Genomic DNA, 21,726 nt, shown 5'->3' on the forward strand with positions numbered 1-21,726 from the left:
CTGAAATGCGGTTTTGTAATTATGTCAGCTAATGTTTGCATTTAACTTCACACATGTGTACATAAGCTGTACAATTTAAAAAATTTTTGACCCTGGTAGCTTAACCTTGTGTGATGAATAATTGATATCACAGAAACACTGTATTAAACATTAGTTTTCCAGTGACCTCCCCAGCTCCTCCTTTTTCTTCAGCTTCCTCTTGTGATTCCTCGCTGGAAGGTGACGAGGGCTGATTTGCTATCTGACACAAGTGTTCACTCTCTCTCTCTCTCTCTCTCTCTCTCTCTCCTTACAGTGTCTGGTCTCAAGGGTGATGTATACCAGAGCTGCTTGTCTGCTGTTTCTAAGGGCAAACAGTCTCTCGCCTTGGCCACCACTCTAATTACCATGGCCTTGGCAGATCAATGACTGATCCTTTTTTTCCCCCCATTGCACAAATGTGTCACTTTAGCTGTGTGTCTTTCCATTAGCTCGCTCAATCATTGGCGGCTGATGAGACAGGGAGCAGCATGCCTTTCTTATTGGCTAAGGTCCAAGGCCTCGCTAATATAATCCTCTCCATCGATTATGTTCTGTTGACTTTCAGGAGAATTTTTTAGAAGAGTAATTAGGAGCCACCCGCCCCGCAGCTGCTCCGAGGAGCCAAATACATTAGTATGTACCGTCGCTTTTTAAAAAGCACCTATATCCTCTGTGCTGTTGGATATGTTATTACACTCTCATTTTCTTGTATGGATAGAGGGTGACATTTACATATTGTAAGTTAAAATTATTTTTTTTTAAAGAGGAAGCACTGTGACATCATCCAATTTGATCATTTAATAAACGGATGCAGCCAGATTCTTTTGTTAGTCTTTTTAGCAAAGGTCTTTTTAATATGAGGAGCTAAAAAAATATCATCCTGCATGTGATTATCAGGCAGAATATGCACCTTGCAGATTTCTACAGAATTGGAATGAAATGCTGAATGTATAAAGTTAATAATTTTTTATATATATATATATATATATATATATATATATATATATATAATTCAATTAATAATAATACTTATATAACACTAATATATTACACTACCTTTTAAAAAAATTCAGCAATGTAAAGTTAAATGTTAGATTTCCATTTCAAGTATTTTGTTTCTAATAAATTCAGCTTTGTATCACAGGAAAAATGTTTTTTTTTAAATTGTAATAATATTTCATACTATCACTGTTTTTACTGTATTTTTTTTCTCTAGTAAATGCAGCCTATAAGAGGCTTCTTAACAAACATTTTACTGACCACAAATCTTTAAACGAAAGTGTAGTTGTTAAAATCTATTTTAAATATGTATGATGTATATTCAAAAAATTTTTGTTGCATTTATCAGTCTTTAGAAAGCAAAATGAAGTGGTAATAACATCCAGTTTTGTTGAAATTAACCAATGTGGTTGCATAAAAATTATATTTAATTAATATTGGTTATATTTATAACATAACTTTTTACTCTGATATTCTTATGAACATTCTTTTAAAATGTAATTATATTAAATTTTCCTCAGAGCCTTCCCTTTTCCGACTTCTTGCACCCCTTGTGGGGAGTCCCTGCACCCCCTTTTTGAAAGCCCCAGGCTAAAGTGTAGTTGCCTTTAGTGGACCTCTATAATGAAATCATAACACACACAGCGATCCCCTGTGATGTCTACCCTGCCAATCATTTACAGAGTTCTTCACATCCTCCACCCCTCCCATGTTAGTTTATTAAACATTTTGGCTTATTAATTATGCCTTCAGATGCCAATAAGCGTCTAATACTCTTAGTTTAGCATGCATTACCACTTCAATCTAAAATCAACACCAAAAAAATCCTCCAATTCTGTCTGGGCCTGGTAATGACTTGATTCAGGTAGATTTATGAAAAAGATTTTTATGAAATACAAATTAAAAGTGTTAGATGAGCATTTGGCTCCAAATTATTTCTAATTAAAAAGTAGCATTGCATGTTATGATAACGTTACAGGCGTTTCATTGCGTTCCAAAACACCCTAGTTGGGCGGACAGGAGAGGACTTGTTGCATAATTACATGCTCTATGAGCCGATCTGTCTTTTCTTTGAAAGGATAATTGTGTCCTGATGAAACCTTTGTAGTTGAGAGAGAAGAGAAGCCGGTGGAGTTGTGCCACCCACCACGAATGTGTGGGCCATCAAGTTAGCTCTTTCATTCCTCACAACTATTTTTAAGCAAGGCAATTTACTCAATTGACTCTATGTACATACAACGTCTGCAGCTCTGAACTGTGGATCAGATCTGTGTAAAAGCATCTTCTCTTTGTGTGTATATACACCAAAGTCCTTAAATGGAGAATATAAATAGAGGAGCGACAAGCTATAATCAAATCAACATGTTATCTGTTTATGCTCTTTAAAATGCAGCGAGATCATGAGTTGTTCTGGTGTCAAACGCAGGTTATTATGCTCCACCAAGCTTCTCATTTTCGTCTTTGTTTAGAAAATGCCGTTCGCCTGATGTGACCTCGGCTCAATGTTTGGAAGTGTCCTGCCCGCTATGGTATTTTGGTTTATAGCGCACATCATGTGAGTAGCCGGCCCTCACGTTGGGCTCCTGCTAATGTTTACATAATAGATGTCAGGTTGGCTGAGGCCTGAGGTCCATCAACACGCACTAACTCACAGCGGACCTCGGCTCGCTTCACAAACCCCGCTGTTCCCATTTAAGGCGCTTGACCCAGGTTTATTAACAACCTTTAGAGTTATTTTACACAATGGCATGAGGAATGTGCTCAAAGCAGTGACGATTCTTGTTCTTTTTGCGACGGTCGCGGTAGGAGGTTATGTCCGCCGCTGACCGTTGCCCATGTTGCCGCGCTGCATCTCTGGCCTGCTTTTCCCTTTATGAATGACTGATGTTGCTATCAAACACCCTGCCCACATTTGGTCTCATCGTTAGGCATTGACAAGAGGCACTGCTGTTGATGTTTTCATCAGGGACTCTCTCCACAGTTGCCGTCAGATGATTATTTAAACAGCCATTAATCATTAATGGCCCACTTTTGCATGCGCTCTTATGTTTCTGAGGGCGCGAGAGCCGGTTACGCTGCGTGGCACGTCGCAATCGAAAAAACGCCTTCGAATACGGCTTATATTTCACTTTTAGCCTACGTCTCCACGCGAGGGCAGGCATCGAGTTTGACAGCCTTCACACTACGTTGGATGTGTTTACGCATTTGTTTCCTGTGGCGTTCGAATGGGATTTGACAAGCCCAAAGAGCGTGTGGAGGATTAATAAGCCCGACGGTTCCTCAGAAAGACTGAGACTGGTGTAGAATATGTATCCACTTAAAGCAAGACGAGGCCAGACTGTGTTCTTGGCTCGCAATTCCACATCTTCTGGCATCCCGGCATTCAATGGCGTAAATTTGCAGTAGACAATAACATATTTCCACCTCTTGGCATCGTGCCGTAAATTAAAAGTAGTTTTTCTGCTCTGTGATTATTACTCTTGGCTGCTTCAGCTTCTTTGGCTGTAACCCTAATAGTTATGAGCAATTCACTGAAACAATGTCAAACAACCACTTGATGAAATCACTGCAACTGTTGATTTAAAGGGATAGTTCACCCAAAAATGAAAAGTCTGTCTTCATTTTCTCACCCTCATTACACTTTTGTTCATCTTTAGAACACATGAAGATAATTTTAATAGTCTCTTCATCATTTCGGTCCATTCATTTGATAGTCAACGCAACCGAAAAACTTGACGAATAAAAAAAATACAAAAAGGGAGTACATGTGAATTGCTTTTACAAAGTTTTCTGTACTTAGTGAAACATTTTGACACAAAAAGAGACAAAAATTTCTTAATTAGTTTTTTGAATGTGAATGAAAGTCTTGGAAACAGCATGATGTCGAGTAATTGATGACAGAATTGTCATTTTTGAGTGAACGATCCCTTTAACCGTATAAAGACATCCCACACTTGTCAAAACCACGTTGGTTGCATATTAGTTGTTTACATTCATCTGCTTGTTTTTTTTAAACAAAAATATGTTGATGGCAATATTGTTCCAAAGTAGCATCTGTCCCTTTACCAATGTGTTAAGCAGACTGTGCAACTCATCCAGGCGAGCTTTCAACAGCATTTTCAATTTACCTTGCAAACTCCCGGCATGCTGAGGAGCGAGATGCATCCAGTGCTGGCGCGTCAGGTGCCTCTTTGTCTTGTCCAACGAATCAAGTGTTGTTTTTTTCGGTATCTCAACAGCAGGTGAAAATCTAATTATACCAGGATAGCGAGAAGAGGCGAGCTGTTGCCATATTTTAGCAGCTCTTAATTGTGTGCTAAATAATCTGCCTCATGCACTCACTCCCATGTGGAGTCGCACCATAAAAAATGTGTCCGTGTCTCAAAAAGTCACGGAAAGGTGTTTACTTTGTTTTCCCTCCTAAGCTTTCTTAGCACTAGCACGTTCCACTCCCCATCTTGAAGTCTGTCAAACTGACATTTTAACAGTAAAGGGAAAACAAACAAAAACACACCGGTGCACATATAACACCTTATCGGGATAGTCTTCTCTCTCACTACAGTAGATATTTTGTTATTGGATCGAGGCACCTCAAGGCTTTGGACTCCAACTTTTTTCTTGGGGTGGGGGGGTCCATGCTAAATCCCAGATAAATTTGCTCTCGGAACACTAAGTACTCGGTACGTTGTGTGTACTCGACGGCTTTAAGTTTTGATCTTTTGAGGGATCCTGTGACTCTAATTGTTAAACCCAGCAGTTCCTTTTAGCTCTCTGATGTCCATCACGGTTAACCTCCTCATAGGGTTAATGTGTCAGGTTCAGGACTCTCTGGCTATCGCCTTTGTGCTGGGTGAGTGTAATTACGACCTGTCTTGTGGTGCTACAAATGAGCGCTCTGGGCCTGCCTCCCCTCGGCTCACAGAATAACACACTCCTGCTGAAGTGGCAGTGGGAAGTGCGTGAGGACGGATGGCTCTAATGGACTGGCCGTCTGCGAGCACTCCGGCGATCAGGTAGTCACGACACGCACTGCATCTCGGATACATGTCTGGCTAATGAAGGTGCTGATTATTTATTTATGGCCATTATTGCTAAATTGCTGATTACATATTTTTCTAGTGTCTAATTTCATTACACAGTCATTTTTATAGTTGAAGGCTGTGTCGGCCCGCCAGAAAACTGACCTCCCCTTTCCCTCACACAGCTATTGAAGATGAATATAATAGCCTTGCTTTCCCTAGAGGACGGTGGTTAAGTCATCTGGTTTTGAAATGTATCTAGACTTGTATTCACCTTTACCTGTCCACTGAGAATCCGTCGTGATTCAATTTATTATTAAATTTATAAACTTCTTCCTTTCCTGACATGCGATTCCACTGTGAGATTTTGCTAATCGATGCAATCAGCTGTGTTTATTTTAAATGGGACTCTTAACATGAAATCAACGCACAGATTAAGTCCATCACGATGTGATACTTTGGCCCGCTTGCACTGACGGTCTCTGGATGTTTGTTATGGTTGTCTCAGTGTTCATTAGAATAAAATGATTCTTTAATCAAGCGCAGGCTTTTCCTTTTGGCGTCGCAGTCGGATAAAGACACGTTTGATGGGGCCTAGGAAGAAATCGAAAAAGAATACCGCGTTTGAAAAGAGCTGGCAGCTGTTGAGCTTTCATGTCACAGGCTGTCTGCCATTAGACTGAGCAGCAATATTAGATAAGGCCCTGTAGAACATGTTTCTTAAGACGGGCAAAAAGAAACCAGATGTGATGTGGACTGTGAAGACTGCAGTGTGGTTAGATGAGCAGCAAACATCAAACATCTTCAGATCCCTTTGGTATGCTCAATCCTGCAGCGTCTTCCTATTAAAACAGATTTATCTAATGTTAAATTGATGTAATTGAGACACTTCATAAAACTCCTCCTGATTTTTGGTTTAATAACATGGCATTCATTTTTTTCAGATCTGTTAATTCAAAACAAAAGCATTAAAAAGGCAATTCATGCAGTGATTTACAAAACAGCTCTTAAATGTTGTTTTTTCCCCCACCAAAGTCAAAGGTATCATCATTGAGAAGATTTCTCTCAATAAAAACAAGGTGTTCTTAAGAAAATATTATTTTTGTTTCTTTTTTCTTAAAACAATCTGTGAAGCGGATGTTAAAATACTGTATTGTTAATAATTGACAAAACCAGCAATCCAAATAACACAACAGTAAATTGTACAAGAGGAACATTGCAGACCCTTTTGGCTGTGTTTCAAAATCAGTAAGTTTCTTAAAATATTAAATAATTTCATCAGAAGGCAAGGTTTATTCATGTTGTAAAATGTAAGAGAATCTCCATTAAAAAGGAATTATATTTATGAATAAATAATTCTTGACATAGTCTTAAATGGATAGTTCACCCAAAAAAATGAAAATGTTTAACAATTTGTATGCATGTCTTTCTTTTGCTAAACACAAAAGAGAATATTTGAAGATAAACCAACGATATTTAGTTACCATTACTTCCACTGTATGCTTAAAAACACTGATATTTTTCAGTATCTCTTCCTTTATGTTCCATAGAAGAAAGTCATACTGGTTTGGAATTAAATAAGGATGAGTAAATGATCCACACAATTTACATTTTCGGTCACAAATGAAATTAGATTTTTGATCAAATCTGCTAGTCACCAACCAACGGACGAGACTCCACTGTTCCTTTTGGTGCAGGACAATCATCCACTCCGTCCGGGGAAGTGAAGCAGCAGTGTATTACTCGTTTAAGATGGCTGCTGTGATAGCCAGGTGTCAGGTCAGTGCAATCTGTTCCAAGCAGGCCATGTATTGATCCTTCACGCGGGACTCTTACAGAGATAAAACCTGCGTATGACATGTGAAAGGGTGAAGATTCTCATCTCAAGGGCTCGCTCTTGTACGGGGAAGTTCAAGCTGGCTTGCACCGAGCAAGCAGCAGCAGCAGGCTTCCCTTTCTCTGAGCACATGGGCTTGAGAGGGCTGTTTAGCATGCAGATTTAATAGAGAATGCTAAACACGGCCCTTTGAAGGGCTTTAATAAACTGGAGCAGATGTCTTGTGAGTAGAGGGCCCGTGTCTTCTGCTGCCGAATGGACTCGTCTGGATACATGCATTTCCATGTGACGGACAGCAGTAATTCATAAATGATACATTGTGCGTTTAGGCTACTTTGAGTGACAGGTGACCTTTCATGTTGAGTGTGTGCTTTTTATTCAGATGGATGTCCAGAGAATTGCAAAACTTCTGAAAGTGGGAGGATGATATGGCATGACAGGCTCTGGCACTCTGTTCTTGCACAAAAAGTTCCTCCTTAGAAAGCTGTGAAGTGGCAGTGCTGGTGGAGTCAGGTTCAGGGAGGAAGGAGAGCGGCACGTCCATTAAAGCAGCTTCCCTCTGGCCATCTCTCAACTTCAAACACACCAACATTAAAGTTCCAATAATGCAGTGGGCTGATTCTCCCAAACGATGCTCGCACATCATAGCTGAGGTGTGCTAATGACTGGGGTAATGCTGAGAGATGTACACACGGATGGTCCATTACCTCTGCACAGACAGCATCTGAAGCTGCACAGGATGCTGTTGGGCCTGAGCCAGTATAACCACCATAATGTTGGTTCGCAAAGGCAAAGGCATGTTTTTCATTAAGTCAAGTTGTTTACAGCTAAATTATTTGTTGATAGATTAATTAGTTCATTGTTATAGTTATATTAAATAACTAATGTAGTTGTGTATATTTTAATTGTGTGTGTTTGTGTGTGTGTGTGTGTGTGTGTGTGTATGTGTGTATATATATATATATATATATATATGTGTGTGTGTGTGTGTGTGTGTGTGTGTGTATGTATGTATGAGCCTGGACCACAAAACCAGTCTTAAGTCACTGGGGTATATTTGAAGCAATAGCCAAAAAAAAAACATTTGTATGGGACAAAATTATAGATTTTTCTTTTATGCCAAAAACCATTAGGACATTAAGTAAAGATCATGTTCCATGAAGATATTTTATAGATTTCCTGCCGTAAATATATCAAAACTTAATTTTTGCTTAGTAATATGCTTTGCTAAGAATTAATTTGGAAAGATTTTAAAGGCAACTTTCAAAGCATTTAGATTTTTTTTGCACCCTCAGATTCCAGATTTTCAAATAGTTGTATCTTGGCCAAATATTGTCCGATTCAACAAACTTTACACTGATGGAAAGCTTGTTTATTCAGCTCTCAGACAATGTATAAATCTCAAATTCGAAAAATTGACACTTAAGGGCCAGGGTAACATATGTATGTTTGTGTATTTTTTTTAATATATATATATATATATATATATATATATATATATATATATATATATATATATATATATATATATATATATATATATATATATATATATATATATATATATATATATATATCTCACCTTCAATATTAATAGATCTAATAGTTAATTATTTAAATATTGCATTTTATATTTTATAATGAAAATACTTAGTAGTATATAGTGTAATGTAATAATAAACAAATATTTTAAATGCAATTAAAGAATCAATATTTAGAAATTAGAAAAAAAACAGTATTTTTTTATGTAATGTTTTTGTTTTTTATATGATTTCACCCCACCCCAATAAACTTTTCTTATTTTATTTTCAGCTTTTTTTTTTTTTGTCATATTACAGGTTTCTAGTCATCTGTTGTGCTGTATCTCAGATAGGTGAAGATGTGGTCATCTGTAGTTAGTGGTGGTAGCGTAATGTATACCAAAATAACTGGTGGCAGAACAAGCCTTTCAGATTCCTGTGTGTGAACGGTGTAATAGCTGACACAGTCACACTAAACACATGAAGGTCACTTCTCTCCACTCTCAGCTACAAAAGCCTCATCTGTTTTAATGGAGTGCTCTGAGCGTTAGTAAAAGCCAGTGCTCCTCTAGCAGGGCACCTTTCTCTCGTTCACACACTCTCTCTATTGTGTTTCTCTCTCTATTTTCTATTTTCTCTCTCTCCTTGTTCTCCTATCCCCCTTAATCTCACCTGCACTGTATCTCTGAATTATTCTCTCAGTGCAAGAAGAACTGTATCGCAGGAACAGGCCCAGCATAGGGTTTCAGGTTTAAACGTGAAGGTGTTTCCTTACCAGGTCTGTATTCATTCACACAATGAACTGAGGAGCCTCTCTTGTTTCTCGGTAAGAAGAGTCCAGACAAGACCTTTGTTTTCCACTTCATCAGATGCAAGCATGTTTTTTTTTCACTCCTGTCCTTCTGGAACAAAGGCTGGAGAGCAGCCATCACACTGGGCTCAAATGGCTCTCTTAGGCCGTTCCATGCAAGCAAGGGGAAAATCACATCATGCCTTCAGATCGCCTCTCTGGGAGAATAATACACTTGACAAACTGTTTTAGGAAAGCTTACAAATCACAATTCATGAAAAATAAAAATTCTAATTATGATATGAACATGTATTTTGGGCATGGTCATTATAGGTTTATGCTTTATGGTATATATTGAATTATCATAGTATTACCATCTGATACTGGATACTGTCACAGAGCCCAGTGTTTCATTACATAAATGATATCATCGTATTTTATCTCAATATTTAATTTGTAATATTTATTGACAAAATAGGGTTTCCTTTTTTTTCTTTTTATTTTTTTACTCTATTGTACATATTGAAGTATCATTGTATCATTAAAAAAAAATTTTTGTATACATTTAATAAAGCATTATTATATTACCAACTAACACTATTATATTACTATACCAGGACACTGTCCCAGTAAGAGCTGAGTAGATTATATACAAATTGTAGTCCGTTACTGATTAAAAATGACATGACAAAAGTTGTAGTTGGTAACGTAATCCATTACATTACACATTAGCTAATATAATCAGACTACTTTTTGATTACCTTTACATTACTTTTGACCTAATTCATTAATCAATTTTTTTTAAATGGAGTAATCTTGTACCATATTAATCAAAAAAAAAAAAATACAAAGAGTAAGAAAATATATTCTATTCATAGTAATTAACATGAAGTGCATTAAATATTACGTCAAGGTTTCCTAAACTGTGGTTCAACACCATACAAACTATATGACAGTAGATAATCTCAGGTGATTATGTGTTTATTCCAAGTTAAACGTGTCTAATGTGAGTTTGAATATCATATTGCATGGCCTTACTGAAAGCAACAACAGATAGTTTACCTTAGATCTTGAAAATAAATTAAAGCAATATGAAACAGCGAGTGTGTTCCATTGCAAAGATGGTACCAGTCACTCAGTATGTACATTTATTCATGTTAAAAAGGTTACATTTTTATGAATTAGATTATAAACTTTTCTTTTTTTTTTGTAGTGAATGCGGAGCGCTTCCAGAGAGAGCCCGCCCCCACATGCTTTTGATTTGCTGTGATATTTGATTCCGTCACATCTAGTGTGGACCCATTGCATATATTTAGGACACTGTTTAAAATGTAATTGAATCTAATTTAAAAGTACATAATTTTTGGAATGCAATTATTTAGTCCAGATTACATGTAATCAGTTATTACCCAACTCTGTCTCAGTAAATGTTATTTCACACTTTTTTTATATATATATAATTAAAATATATATAGAGAGAGATAATAAAACACTCTTGATTTACTTTATCTGAATAGATGTGTTTTAATTGATCTTTAACAAAAACCTTTTGGTTTTTGCTTCTCCCGTTTGGAAAAAAATGAAGGTTCACAAAAACAATGTTGTATGCACATTTTTTATGTTTGCACAGAGAGAGCCCTCAACACAGGCATAAACGAGATGTATAAGTGCTCCTCAGAGAGCCGTGTGACCTTACAGTTGTCCCTGTGTGAGGAGGTGGGCCAAGGTGCCCTTTGTTGTATTGGATTGTCTCTGTGAACTCTCTCTGCTCTCTGATGGAAGCACCAACGCAATTATGGACTCTATTTGTCATCATTCATTCTCATCTACTAAAACCTTAATCCTATTTGTGCCTCATCATACTCTCCTTTATACCAAGCTTAGCCTTGTTTACTCCACTTAGAGAAGGAAAATGTTCTTTTCTTTTTCTTTTTCTTTCTGCTTTGTTGTAATGCTGAGATTTACTGATAAAGCAGCTTCAAAATCTCAAGTTTATGTTGGGGAATAAATGTGCAGAAAATAATTCAAACCAGCTCAAGTCTCAAAAACTGCACAAGGTTTGACTGTCATTTTTTTCTTCTGAAGGGGTTTTTCCTGACCGTATCCTTGGAGTCGATCCTGAAGGTAGCCAAACACGCTTCTGAAAACAACAGGATCTTCTGCTTAAATCTGTCAGCTCCATTCATCTGTGAGTTCTTCAAGGAGGCCCTGATGAAGGTTATGCCCTATGTGGACATCCTCTTTGGCAACGAGACGGTGAGTATGTTTATGTGGACACATAAAAGTACATGTGAAAGAGCTACGTGTTTACTAACATGTTTAGTTGCTTGTCTCATCATTTAAGACTTATCTGTCGTTAGGGTTGGCGGTATGACACAAAACTCCATGGTGTGAGAAAATGTACTTCGTGGTAGCAGTATATTAAGCATGGTTGGTTTTTACCAATAAGATTGTGCAGTAAGATCATCTATAGTAACCTTTTATTCATCAAGGGCACTTTGAATTGATCAAAAGTAACAGTAAAGATTTGTCATTTATGATTCCAAGTAGGGCTGTGCGATATGCACAAAAAAAAAAACGTATCACTATTTTTTGATCAATTTTGCGATGTCGGTTTTAATCACGATTTTGACACACATAGGCATGCTTTACAGTAATAAATGCATTCAGAATAAATTTTAAACATATTTCCGAAAGAAAACCAATGATAGCTTTATTAAAAAGTTGTAACATGTCTCTAGAACAAACTTAAGTCGAAATAATCACCAAGTAAAGATGTCAAACAAAATCTAGACATATGGCAAAAAATTATAATAAAAAAATAAAATAAAACCTGTGTTCAGGGATGTTTTTTTTTTTTTTTTTTTTGGCCATGCATTTGGTCATAAAGCTCACTGTAGCAGTGCCTCAGGTGTTATATGTTTTGCCCAATATATTTATTGCCCAAGGTTCACTCGTACTCTGTCTGCAGTGCGTATACAGTAAGTTACGTGTACGTGGTTCAGAAGCAGCAACAAGAGTGCATTATTGTAACGCGAAAGCACATTAAAATAATGCACGAGTGCGAATCTATCCACTCGCATGCAGATTTCCTTTGCTCTGTTAACAAAACCAGAAGCGCGTGCTCAAATCATAGACTGTATAAGGCTCAGATACACGCTGCCTTAAAACGTGCCTCCTCTCACTCAACCTGTGTCCTGTGCACTCACAACTCTCTCTGTGCTCATGTGCAAGATATTAAATCTTTTCGCACCTTTCTATTTATAACCTTTTCTGTTCTCATCTTTTTACTGCATGCAGTGTGAACGTTTTGATCCGTTAACATGGGCTTGAAAAAAAAAAAAAAAGGCTATGCATCACAGACAGAGTGTGTGAACCTGGAGTTAGGCATATGCCCAGTCTGCTCTGTTCTCGCGCTCCCCTTAGGTGCGCTGCATCCTGATTGGTTCAGATAACATACTGCGGGAGGTCGGGCCGGCGACAAATCGTGCTATAAAGCGATTTAGAAATCGCGCAAACTCAAATCGCGATTTTATTTCGATTACGATTAATCGCACAGCCCTAATTCCAAGTAAGTGGTGTTGTTTTTTAAAATGTGTATTTATCAGAAAATTCTGAAAAAAAAAATGATTCATTGTTTTAACTGACAGTTTCCATGCAAATATTAATCAGCATGTCTGTTTACGGTGTTAAAAATAATACAAAATGTTTGACTACCAAATCAGTATATTAGAATGATTTCTGAAGGATCACGTAACACTAAAGACTGTAATTACATGACAGTAATGACTGCTGCAAATTTTGTTGCATCACAGGAATAAATTACATTTGAATTTATATTCCAGTAGAAAACAGTCGTTTTAAATTATAATATAAATTACTATAAATATAATATTTATATTACAGTTTTGCTGTAAGTCATGCAGCCATAGGTAAACATGGGAGACTGTTTTTTAAAAAGTAAAATATGAATTGTAGTATATGAAAGGGTGCGTAAATTTCTTTCCATTTATTCAGAACTTCGACAGATTGACAGAAATTAAAATAATAATAATAATAATAATAAGTGGCTGATTTCTGTTGCACTTGAGTCATAAACTAATGACACAAAAAGGGATTCCGCACCAATATCCAAATAAAAAATGTGCAAAGTCATGTGACCGATCTTTGATTTCTGATTGGACGAATCACATTGGAAACTTTTTAAAATAAGTAATACATTCTGCACACACACCATTTGAATTTATATTCAAAATGTGAAGTTCGTACTCATTTTGAGCCAAGTGTTGGCAGTGTACTTTCACATTTCTTTGTTTCTATTGTGTAGAAATTACATAAAGCAATCCTGCCCACGGATATCCGTATAAATGTCTGCCACAATTTAAATCTCGACCGATTTCAAGTGTTGCGTTATACTGTTTACTGTCAAACAGCCCAACCAGGAAATTAAACACTGATGCTGGGCAAATTCAGATTCTCTTAACCTAGACTATTTATAGAGCTGCTTGAGTTCCGGTTAAACTGACAGCCACAATCTTGCTGTTTCTCAGGCTAATTAAATAGCACATACGTGGCATGTAGCTGCAGTCTTTGTTGGGCAGTATTAATGCGTGTTAGTCTTTATGTACGCCTAACTCTCTGCTGGTTGGTTTGAAGTGTTTTGGCAGCTGGAGCTTGTCTGAATGCGTGTGTGTGGGCGGGATCTAACGCAGACAGGCAGGCCTTTATCTGTGCTGACAGGGTAGGCGCAGCGAGAGACGTCCAGGCCCTGCACCAGCCTCACGCCCCCTTAACTGGCACACACCAAGTGTGTAATATCCAGGGAGCGGCGTTGGTCTAATTGAGTCCTTCCCTGCTCCCCTCCTGCCTGCCTGCATGACATAAACCAGAGAAAGTGAAACATTTCAGGAAATGTAATGGCCTCCAGTTAATTAAGTGAGAGAGCTGTGCAGTAAAGAGCCAAAACCAGATGGCGCTGAATTTATGCTCGCCGAATTGGGCGCACACAGCGGCGCGTACACAAACTTGCATGTAATCTCCAGCAATTTGCCCACCGTTTGCCACATACATGATAAAATTCAACAATGTGAATTGTCTGTGTCATTACAGATGAATTTGTTGAGCAGAAGGCTCATACAATGTAGATAAATGGCATGATTAATTGGAACAGAATGAATAACCCTGACTGATGTTGTATAAGCAGTGATTAACTCGCGCTCAGAGCTCAGATTGTTTTAAATAACAGGGGAGTTAAAGCCATGATTGCTGGGAGGTTACGAAATGATTGAAATCGCTCCGCTGCTGCTTATGGGAGAGGGAGAGAACGAGCGAGAATCGAGGGAGGGAGGAGCAAGACGAGAACTTGGAAGAGTTGACTCATTGTGAAGATCTACCCAAAGGCCTTCTGTCTAACGCTGACTTTTAAATAATGTTATTCATGTCCCAAAAGACAGACAAGGAAATTGGACGCTTTTGACATGCCCCAGAACAGATGATCTTGGACTTTGCATCAGAAGCCTCCTTGTTTGCCTGTGTGTGGCATGTGAATCATTCTTCTAAAACAGTTAGCACCAGTCCTCCAGTCTGATTGGCTGAGAGGCACTAATATCCAACAGTAGAGAAGTTTCACTTTTGGTCTGACTTCTCATGTCATTGTTTGCACATTCCAGTCAGACTGTTTTTACAGTTGTTTAAGCTTCACTTGGAATTGTTTTCATTAGGGATACAGAATATGTTAGTACCATATATCACTTATCAGATAATATTACGTTTTAATTATTTAACAATATCAACCAATATAGTATGTTTAATTGTCAATGCTCATCTATTACTTGTGCAAACATCATGCTTGCTGTTTAAAAATGTGTTAATCTTTAAAAATACTAATAACATTTAACTGTTAAATATAATCCTTAGCAAATCTCAAAATAAATATACATTTTTCACACTGTATGTTTTTTATTTTAAAATGCCCAAATTCACTTTTAGCTTCTTTTTTCTTTCTTTCTGGCTTTTTTTATTGCCACTATTTTATTGTTTTTCAGACATAATTTTAATATTGGTGCATCCCTAATTTTCATTGGCTGAGCAAAAATAGGCAAAGGACCAGATTTCCTAAACAGGGCAAATTGGCACAAGAGCGCAACTCCAGGTGATATACTGACAACATGCAAATTAATAAACACAGACGCAGTATCTAATTTACATATGGACCAACACAATATACCAAGCGCAGCACAAATTAACATAGTCGCAAAGAAGCAGAGCCGATGTTCATCAGGTGCGGTTGATCTACTTTAAGACAGTTTAGTTTAGTTTAAGACATGCTTTTTGGGGGGGCATTAAATAATCGCACAAATAGCAGTAATTTGACAAGCGCAAATGTTAGTAAATCACATTGCATGATTCAGTTTAATACTCTCTTCCCATGAAGTTTGTGCTTAAAAGGGAAACTCCTATAAATGCATATTCAATAAGGTCGGGCGCATGCCTTTTGAGCGCTAATTCTTCACTATGCACTACGCATCTTTAATAAATCCTAACAGTACTATTGTAATGCCAGAAGATATTTTGCACTGGCGCAAGCTGTTAGTGAATCTGGCCCAAAGTATCTTCCGACATTTGATCTAAAATCTAATTTACTCAATATTACCTTCTTGTTTATTGCACTGTTAAATTCGTTGCATTGGCAGAATTCTACAAAATTCCCAAGATATTTTTAAGTCAATATTTTAGCCAGTGTTATTCTACTTTATACTACCAATAACTGCAGTACTCTCCAGTCTATTTAAGACTGTTTACCATATTTAAGTAAGCAAATCTATTCCAAAGTTTTCTTTCCCAAAATCAGGACAGAAAATGAGGAAAACATCAAAAATCCATCAGGGCCTAATTATGACTCTGTCTGGGGCTCTACATCTAGACTTATCCATTGATAGCAACCACTGTACTTTCTTTGTGGAAGGATACGTGCATGTTTGCATATCTACAGTACAGTGATATATTTTCTTGTGCTGGAGTGTGTGTCCTCCCCCGCTGATTTTTTGTAGGTGACGGACAGTTCATGCAGGAAGCCCGAGGCGATGAGGGATATGCCTGACATTGGGCCTCCATCTCCCAGCTGATTCAGACAGCTGCACGCACACACACAAATATTGAGAGACAGATGTCAAGTTCTAAAAATCTTGTTGACAATCAAACACGGACATTTCCAGAGCTCTGAACCGTGGCAGGCCCCCTCTGAGATGCTTAGAAGTCTTCCTAAAACATTTGGTGATGTTTTTCATGGTTAGCAAAAAAATGTTTTTAAGTAGTTGGGAAACAGCTGTCTGAATTCAGAGCAGAAGGAAAGAGGGACAGGCAGAGAGAGAGAGAGAGAGATGCAAGGTGAGGTAATTAAAACAATGCTGGAGCTGGATGCTGTCAGGCGAGTGCTTTACTGTATCACTCACTGCACTCAATTACAGCCGTCTGTCTTCTCTCGACCTCTACACAATGACCTGCAAGACATCGCTGTGTGGAGAGACAGTTAGGAGTGCTGCTAGGACAAGTGATTTGCTCTCAGGGAGCAAGAGATGCTAACAAAACGGTACCAACATTTTTTGTTTTTTTTCTCAAAAACCATACTGCCAAAAAAAGTGAAAAAATTATTATTATATAACTATTAGCATTCATATTAGTATTAGTAATTAGAGTTATTAGTAGTAATATTATAGTAATAATAGTAAATTCTTCCAATCTTGATAAAGTAACCAATGTGGCAATGAAAATCTTTTTGTTGTTTAATTTTTTTTATGATGATTTATTAGGGAATTGACCTCAATGAAACTGATTTTTTTTTTTTTTTTTTTTTTTACATTTCTTCATGCAGTAATCACAAAATATTGGAAAGGTCATAAAAATAATAATAATAATTTATATTTAAAAGCCTAAAATAATCCTGTTAAGCAAGTTAAGTTATTAGTAAAAGATTAAGTTAAGATAGATTGTTTTGGTTTTATAACTATTATTTATAGTTGTTGTTGTTGTTGTAATAACTTATATTAATATAAGAAATATTATTATATGACCCTGGATGATAAAACCAGTCATAAGGGTAATTTTTTAATCTGAAAGTTGAATAAATAAGCTTTCCATTGATGTATGGTTTGTTAGGATATGAGAATATTTAGCCGCGATGTAACTATTTGAAAATCTGGTGTCTAAGGGTGCAAAAAAAAGTCTAAATGAAGAAAATTGCCTTAAACGTTGTCCAAATTAAGTCCTTAGCCATGCACATTACTAATCAAAAATTAAGTTTTGATATATTTACTGTAGGAAATTTACACAATATCTTCATGGAGCACGATCCTTACTTAATGTCCCAATGATTTTTGGCATAAAAGAAAAATCGATAATTTTGCCCCATACAATGTGTTGTTGTCTATTTCTACAAATATAGCCATGCTACTTAAGACCGTTTTGTGGTCCTGGGTAACATTATTATCTTTATTTCATTAAAAAAAATATAGAAAAAGCCTCATAAATGTCTGTTTAGTGTGTACTCTTTACATAAAACACAAATACTTCTGTAGATTTATAGTCCATGCTAGTCGTTTTTTATATCTCCGGGATGATAGCTGTGGTCTTGTATGTGTCGCTGCTGGATCAGATAGGGTCACAATAGGGAAGATGAGCTAACCACTATAATCGGAGGACTCAGGAGGCTTTCCCCAGAATATCCCTCACATTGAGCCACAGAAGCCATTTTCAGCTTGATGGGGAGTTCCATAACACAGATTTGAGGGTGAGAGTGAACCCGGGCCGGCACTGCCTTTAATAGGCGCCTGGCTCTCTTTAGAGACGCAGAGTGATGATGGATGGAAGAGACGCTATTGTGTTGAGGGCCGATCAATAGCTGCCACCGAGCCCAGTGTATTTCTGTCAGTGTGGAGTTGAGTGTAGGATGTCAGCTGGTTGTTGCCAGGATGATTTGGGAAAGTTTAACACCAACCCGCTCTGACGCCCTACACATCAGTCATTTTGGGTAACAGAAGGGTTTCACGGTCATTTCTGACACACACACATCTGTGAATGTATGTCTCGTATTGATTTTCTCTTGTGCGGGGTACTTCTGTTGTCTGCACTGAAGTGCCTCTCATTAGTGACTTCACTATTATCCTTCACCATTCAGTTCAACTGACACCATCGTACAAGTCGATTCATAAAACAGGTGGTTATGGTTCTAAATTCTGATTGGGTTAGCCATGATTGAAGGTATTGTAAACTGATTAATATTGTAAAATATCCATTTCGTTTTAATTGGCAAATTTACGACGTTGCTTGAGAGTTGTAAGCGGTCTGCAGTTTATTGTCAAGAGTTCAAACAAAAGAAAAAGGAAGTTCCTTGCTTTTTAATGACAAGGGATTAAGTAATAGTCATGATGTAAGAATAGCAATGATTTATGATGTAACCTGTCTAAATTTAGCGAGAAATCTATTGTTTTTGCGCCGTTTCAGCTCCTCCAGCAGGTTTTGTTATCCTGTTTGTGGACATTCCCCTGAGGATGACTACATCGAACAAGTGTCGTTGACTCATCTGAAGCATCACGTCATTCTTCATCTGTATATGTGTGTGTGACAGACCAGTCTGGAACTCTGTGGCCTTGCGTGTGTGTGTGCGTGGTCTCTATATTTACCGTTATCCTGTGTTAATCATGCAATAGCTTTAGCTATTCCCACAACCTTGTTTATGTGCTAACTTGCATTCCTGCACTGAAGTGCGGACAATGGCAGGCTTTGAAAGGATCGGAACGTACTGTGTGCTAATAGGGCTGTCATTGAGGGAGATATCATGTGCCCTGGACGGGGGTGTTTTTTTTTTTTTTTTGCTGTTGTTGTTTCTCCACCTCTGTAAGAGGCCATAGAGTAAGGCCAGGAGAGACTGCAGTAAGCACTCATGATTCTGGTAATGATATCATTACAGCTAGTCATTGCTTCTCATGCATTGTTTAACAAAGATATGTTTGAAGTGCTCAGCAAAGAGCTCAGGCAGAGCTTTCTCAGCTTGCAAGCTGAATCAGAAGGCGGTCAAGATCAAGAGCAGGAGACACCTTTTTAAGCTCTCCACTTTACAGAAAGGAGAAAGTTAAATTAACATCCCAGAATGACAGCATGTAAAAAGTTTATTTTATTTTTTATTCAGCACTCTTCTTTCTATTCATATCTAGTATAGTGACACTTAAAATGAAAAAAAAAAGGCTATTATGCTCACCAAGGCTGCATTAATTTGATGAAAAATAAAAGTAATATTGTGAAATATATATATTTTTAAAAAAAGACCATTTCAATATGTTAAAATTGTATTTATTCCTGTGATGCAAAGCTGACTTTTCAGTACGCTGGTCTTCAGATTCACATGATCCTATAGAAATCATTCTAGTCTGCTGGTTTTGGTGCTTAAGCAATATTTTTTATTATCATCTATGTAGAAAAAATTGCTGCATAATATTTTTTGTGGAAACCATTGTAAACTACCATTAAAAAGTATTGTACCATGGTTTCCAAAATATTAAAAAGCACAACTATTTTCAACATTGATATAATAAATTAAAAAGATTATTATTAATAATTAAGCACTAAATCAGCATATTCGAATAACTTCTGATCAATCACGTGAACTGAAGGCTGAACTAATGGCTGCTATGCAACACAAGAATAAATTACATTTAATAAAATGTAATTAAAATACAATATGATTAAAGACACTTGTACATTTTTAATCATGGTTTAGATCAGGCCACTTTATGTGCAGATATGTTTTGATGATCTTGTTATCGTGGATGCAGTGTGGGGGTTTTTGATGATGTACCCTGTGGATATCTTCGTTCTCCTCTGAATTGTCCCAGTCCCAGTCCCCCCCCCCCTCCACACTGCCTCTGCAGTCTGCAGTCCACCTGGACGCCCGCCATCTGCAGCCACGTCAACATCCATCATCCCACACACTCTAAACAGCATCAACACACACTCACGTCCAGGATACCAGAACACATCTCACGCCAAATTACAGAACATGCCCGTAGCATTTCTCAACCTCTCAGATCTCTGTGGGATCTAAAATGAAGCATCATAAACCCAAGTGTCACAGTGATACAGTGTGCTGTACTCAATAAGAATGTTGTTTTTTTTCTGCAGGCCTGGTGAAGCCAGTAGTTGTTTTTTTGTTTGCCTTGCCAACATTTTCACATAGCTGCAAAATTGTGTTGTTTAGCAGCATATATTTTAAGCGTGAGAATTTTAATATAGTTTTCACGAGCCAATTCGGATAACAATTTGCAGAAATATTTGTATCCACTAGCTTTGAGGATGGATGGGTGGATTGATAGATATATGGATGGATAGATTTGTTTGGGGCTATATCTGGGCGACATGTCATCAGTAATGGAAGTGTTGTCTAGGACAGGCTTCGCTTACTCTCAGCTCTTTAGCAGTAATTGCATCTGGTGGTGGTAAGTATAGGATTAGTGGCTTTAGATAAATTTCCACCAAAAGGGCCTGTCTTCTGTGGCTTGTTTGTCGCTCTCTCAGCATCTCTCTTTCTTCATCCTTCCGTCTCTCTGGCTGTCTTTCTTTACTGGTTTGTTGTCGGTTGTGCATCACGCTCCAGTTGGCCTGCTGCATTCTCAGGGGAGTACCTTTAACACCTCAGCAGTGCCGCTTTCTTCTCTCTAATCTTCCCCTTCCCCTTTCCCCTGCCCAGATTACTGTATCAATAACCATCTGCCGGGCCTCCTCAGACAGCACTGCCCCGGTACAGTCACAGCCTGTGGTCATACAGTCCTGCCTCATGCAGGATTATGTGGGACGTTTGAGCCAACGTCATGAAATTGCACTGTGATGGCCTGTGAGTAAGCAACAGTTGCATCTTTGTTTTTCTTTCTGTCTGGGCTCCCGCTGATTCACCAGTGTTATGTCACCAGTGCAAAAACAATGTGGAAAAAATAACATCTTATGACCGTGTGGTCAAGTAGGTCTTGTTTTTGTCTGTGTATTCTTTTGCTGCTGTTATTTTCTTCTTTGTTTAGCTAGCGGATGATTTTAGAGTTCAGCCCATCCCTCAAGTGGTGCGTTGTTGTTGAACTGTCTTTTTTAGGTCCCTTCCTCTTGCAGCTGGCATGGCTAACCCACTGGCCAGATTCACGAAGAGAAATACTCTCTTCATTTTCTGCTTTGAGCTTCACAACATGGATAACTGCACAGGATGGAGATGAAAGAGGACGCTGAAGTAAATAACCAGTGAGGTTGGCCCTCGTGAGCTCCCCGGTCCGGTCTGTCAGGGCCACGTTTCTAACCCAGACCAGATGTCAGTGTGCACTCACCCTGACACTCCTCACCTCCTCCATGCCACCTTTGTTCTTCTCCGTCCATCTTCTTTCATGATTATTTTTGTGCCATTCCCAAGTCTGTCTAGCGTAATGTTTTTTTTTTTACACCATATATAGTATACATAGAGTGGCCATATGCGCCGTTCATACGGACACGTCCTGGCCAGGAATTTAATAT

General features: G+C 37.8%; 1 protein-coding gene across 1 annotated transcript in view; it reads left to right on the top strand.

Moving 5' to 3' along the window:
• LOC113073651 (adenosine kinase-like) overlaps positions 1-11,545 on the top strand; it is a 40,837-nt gene extending 29,292 nt beyond the window's left edge. Inside the window, exon 3 of the mRNA XM_026246471.1 lies at positions 11,272-11,545. Coding sequence (XP_026102256.1) covers positions 11,272-11,529 — 258 coding nt within the window. The 3' untranslated portion in view covers positions 11,530-11,545. The remainder of the gene's footprint in view (positions 1-11,271) is intronic.
• The last annotated feature ends 10,181 nt before the right edge of the window (positions 11,546-21,726 follow it).

Source organism: Carassius auratus, unplaced genomic scaffold (genome assembly GCF_003368295.1).
Source record: "Carassius auratus strain Wakin unplaced genomic scaffold, ASM336829v1 scaf_tig00012670, whole genome shotgun sequence".
Lineage (NCBI taxonomy): Eukaryota > Metazoa > Chordata > Actinopteri > Cypriniformes > Cyprinidae > Carassius > Carassius auratus.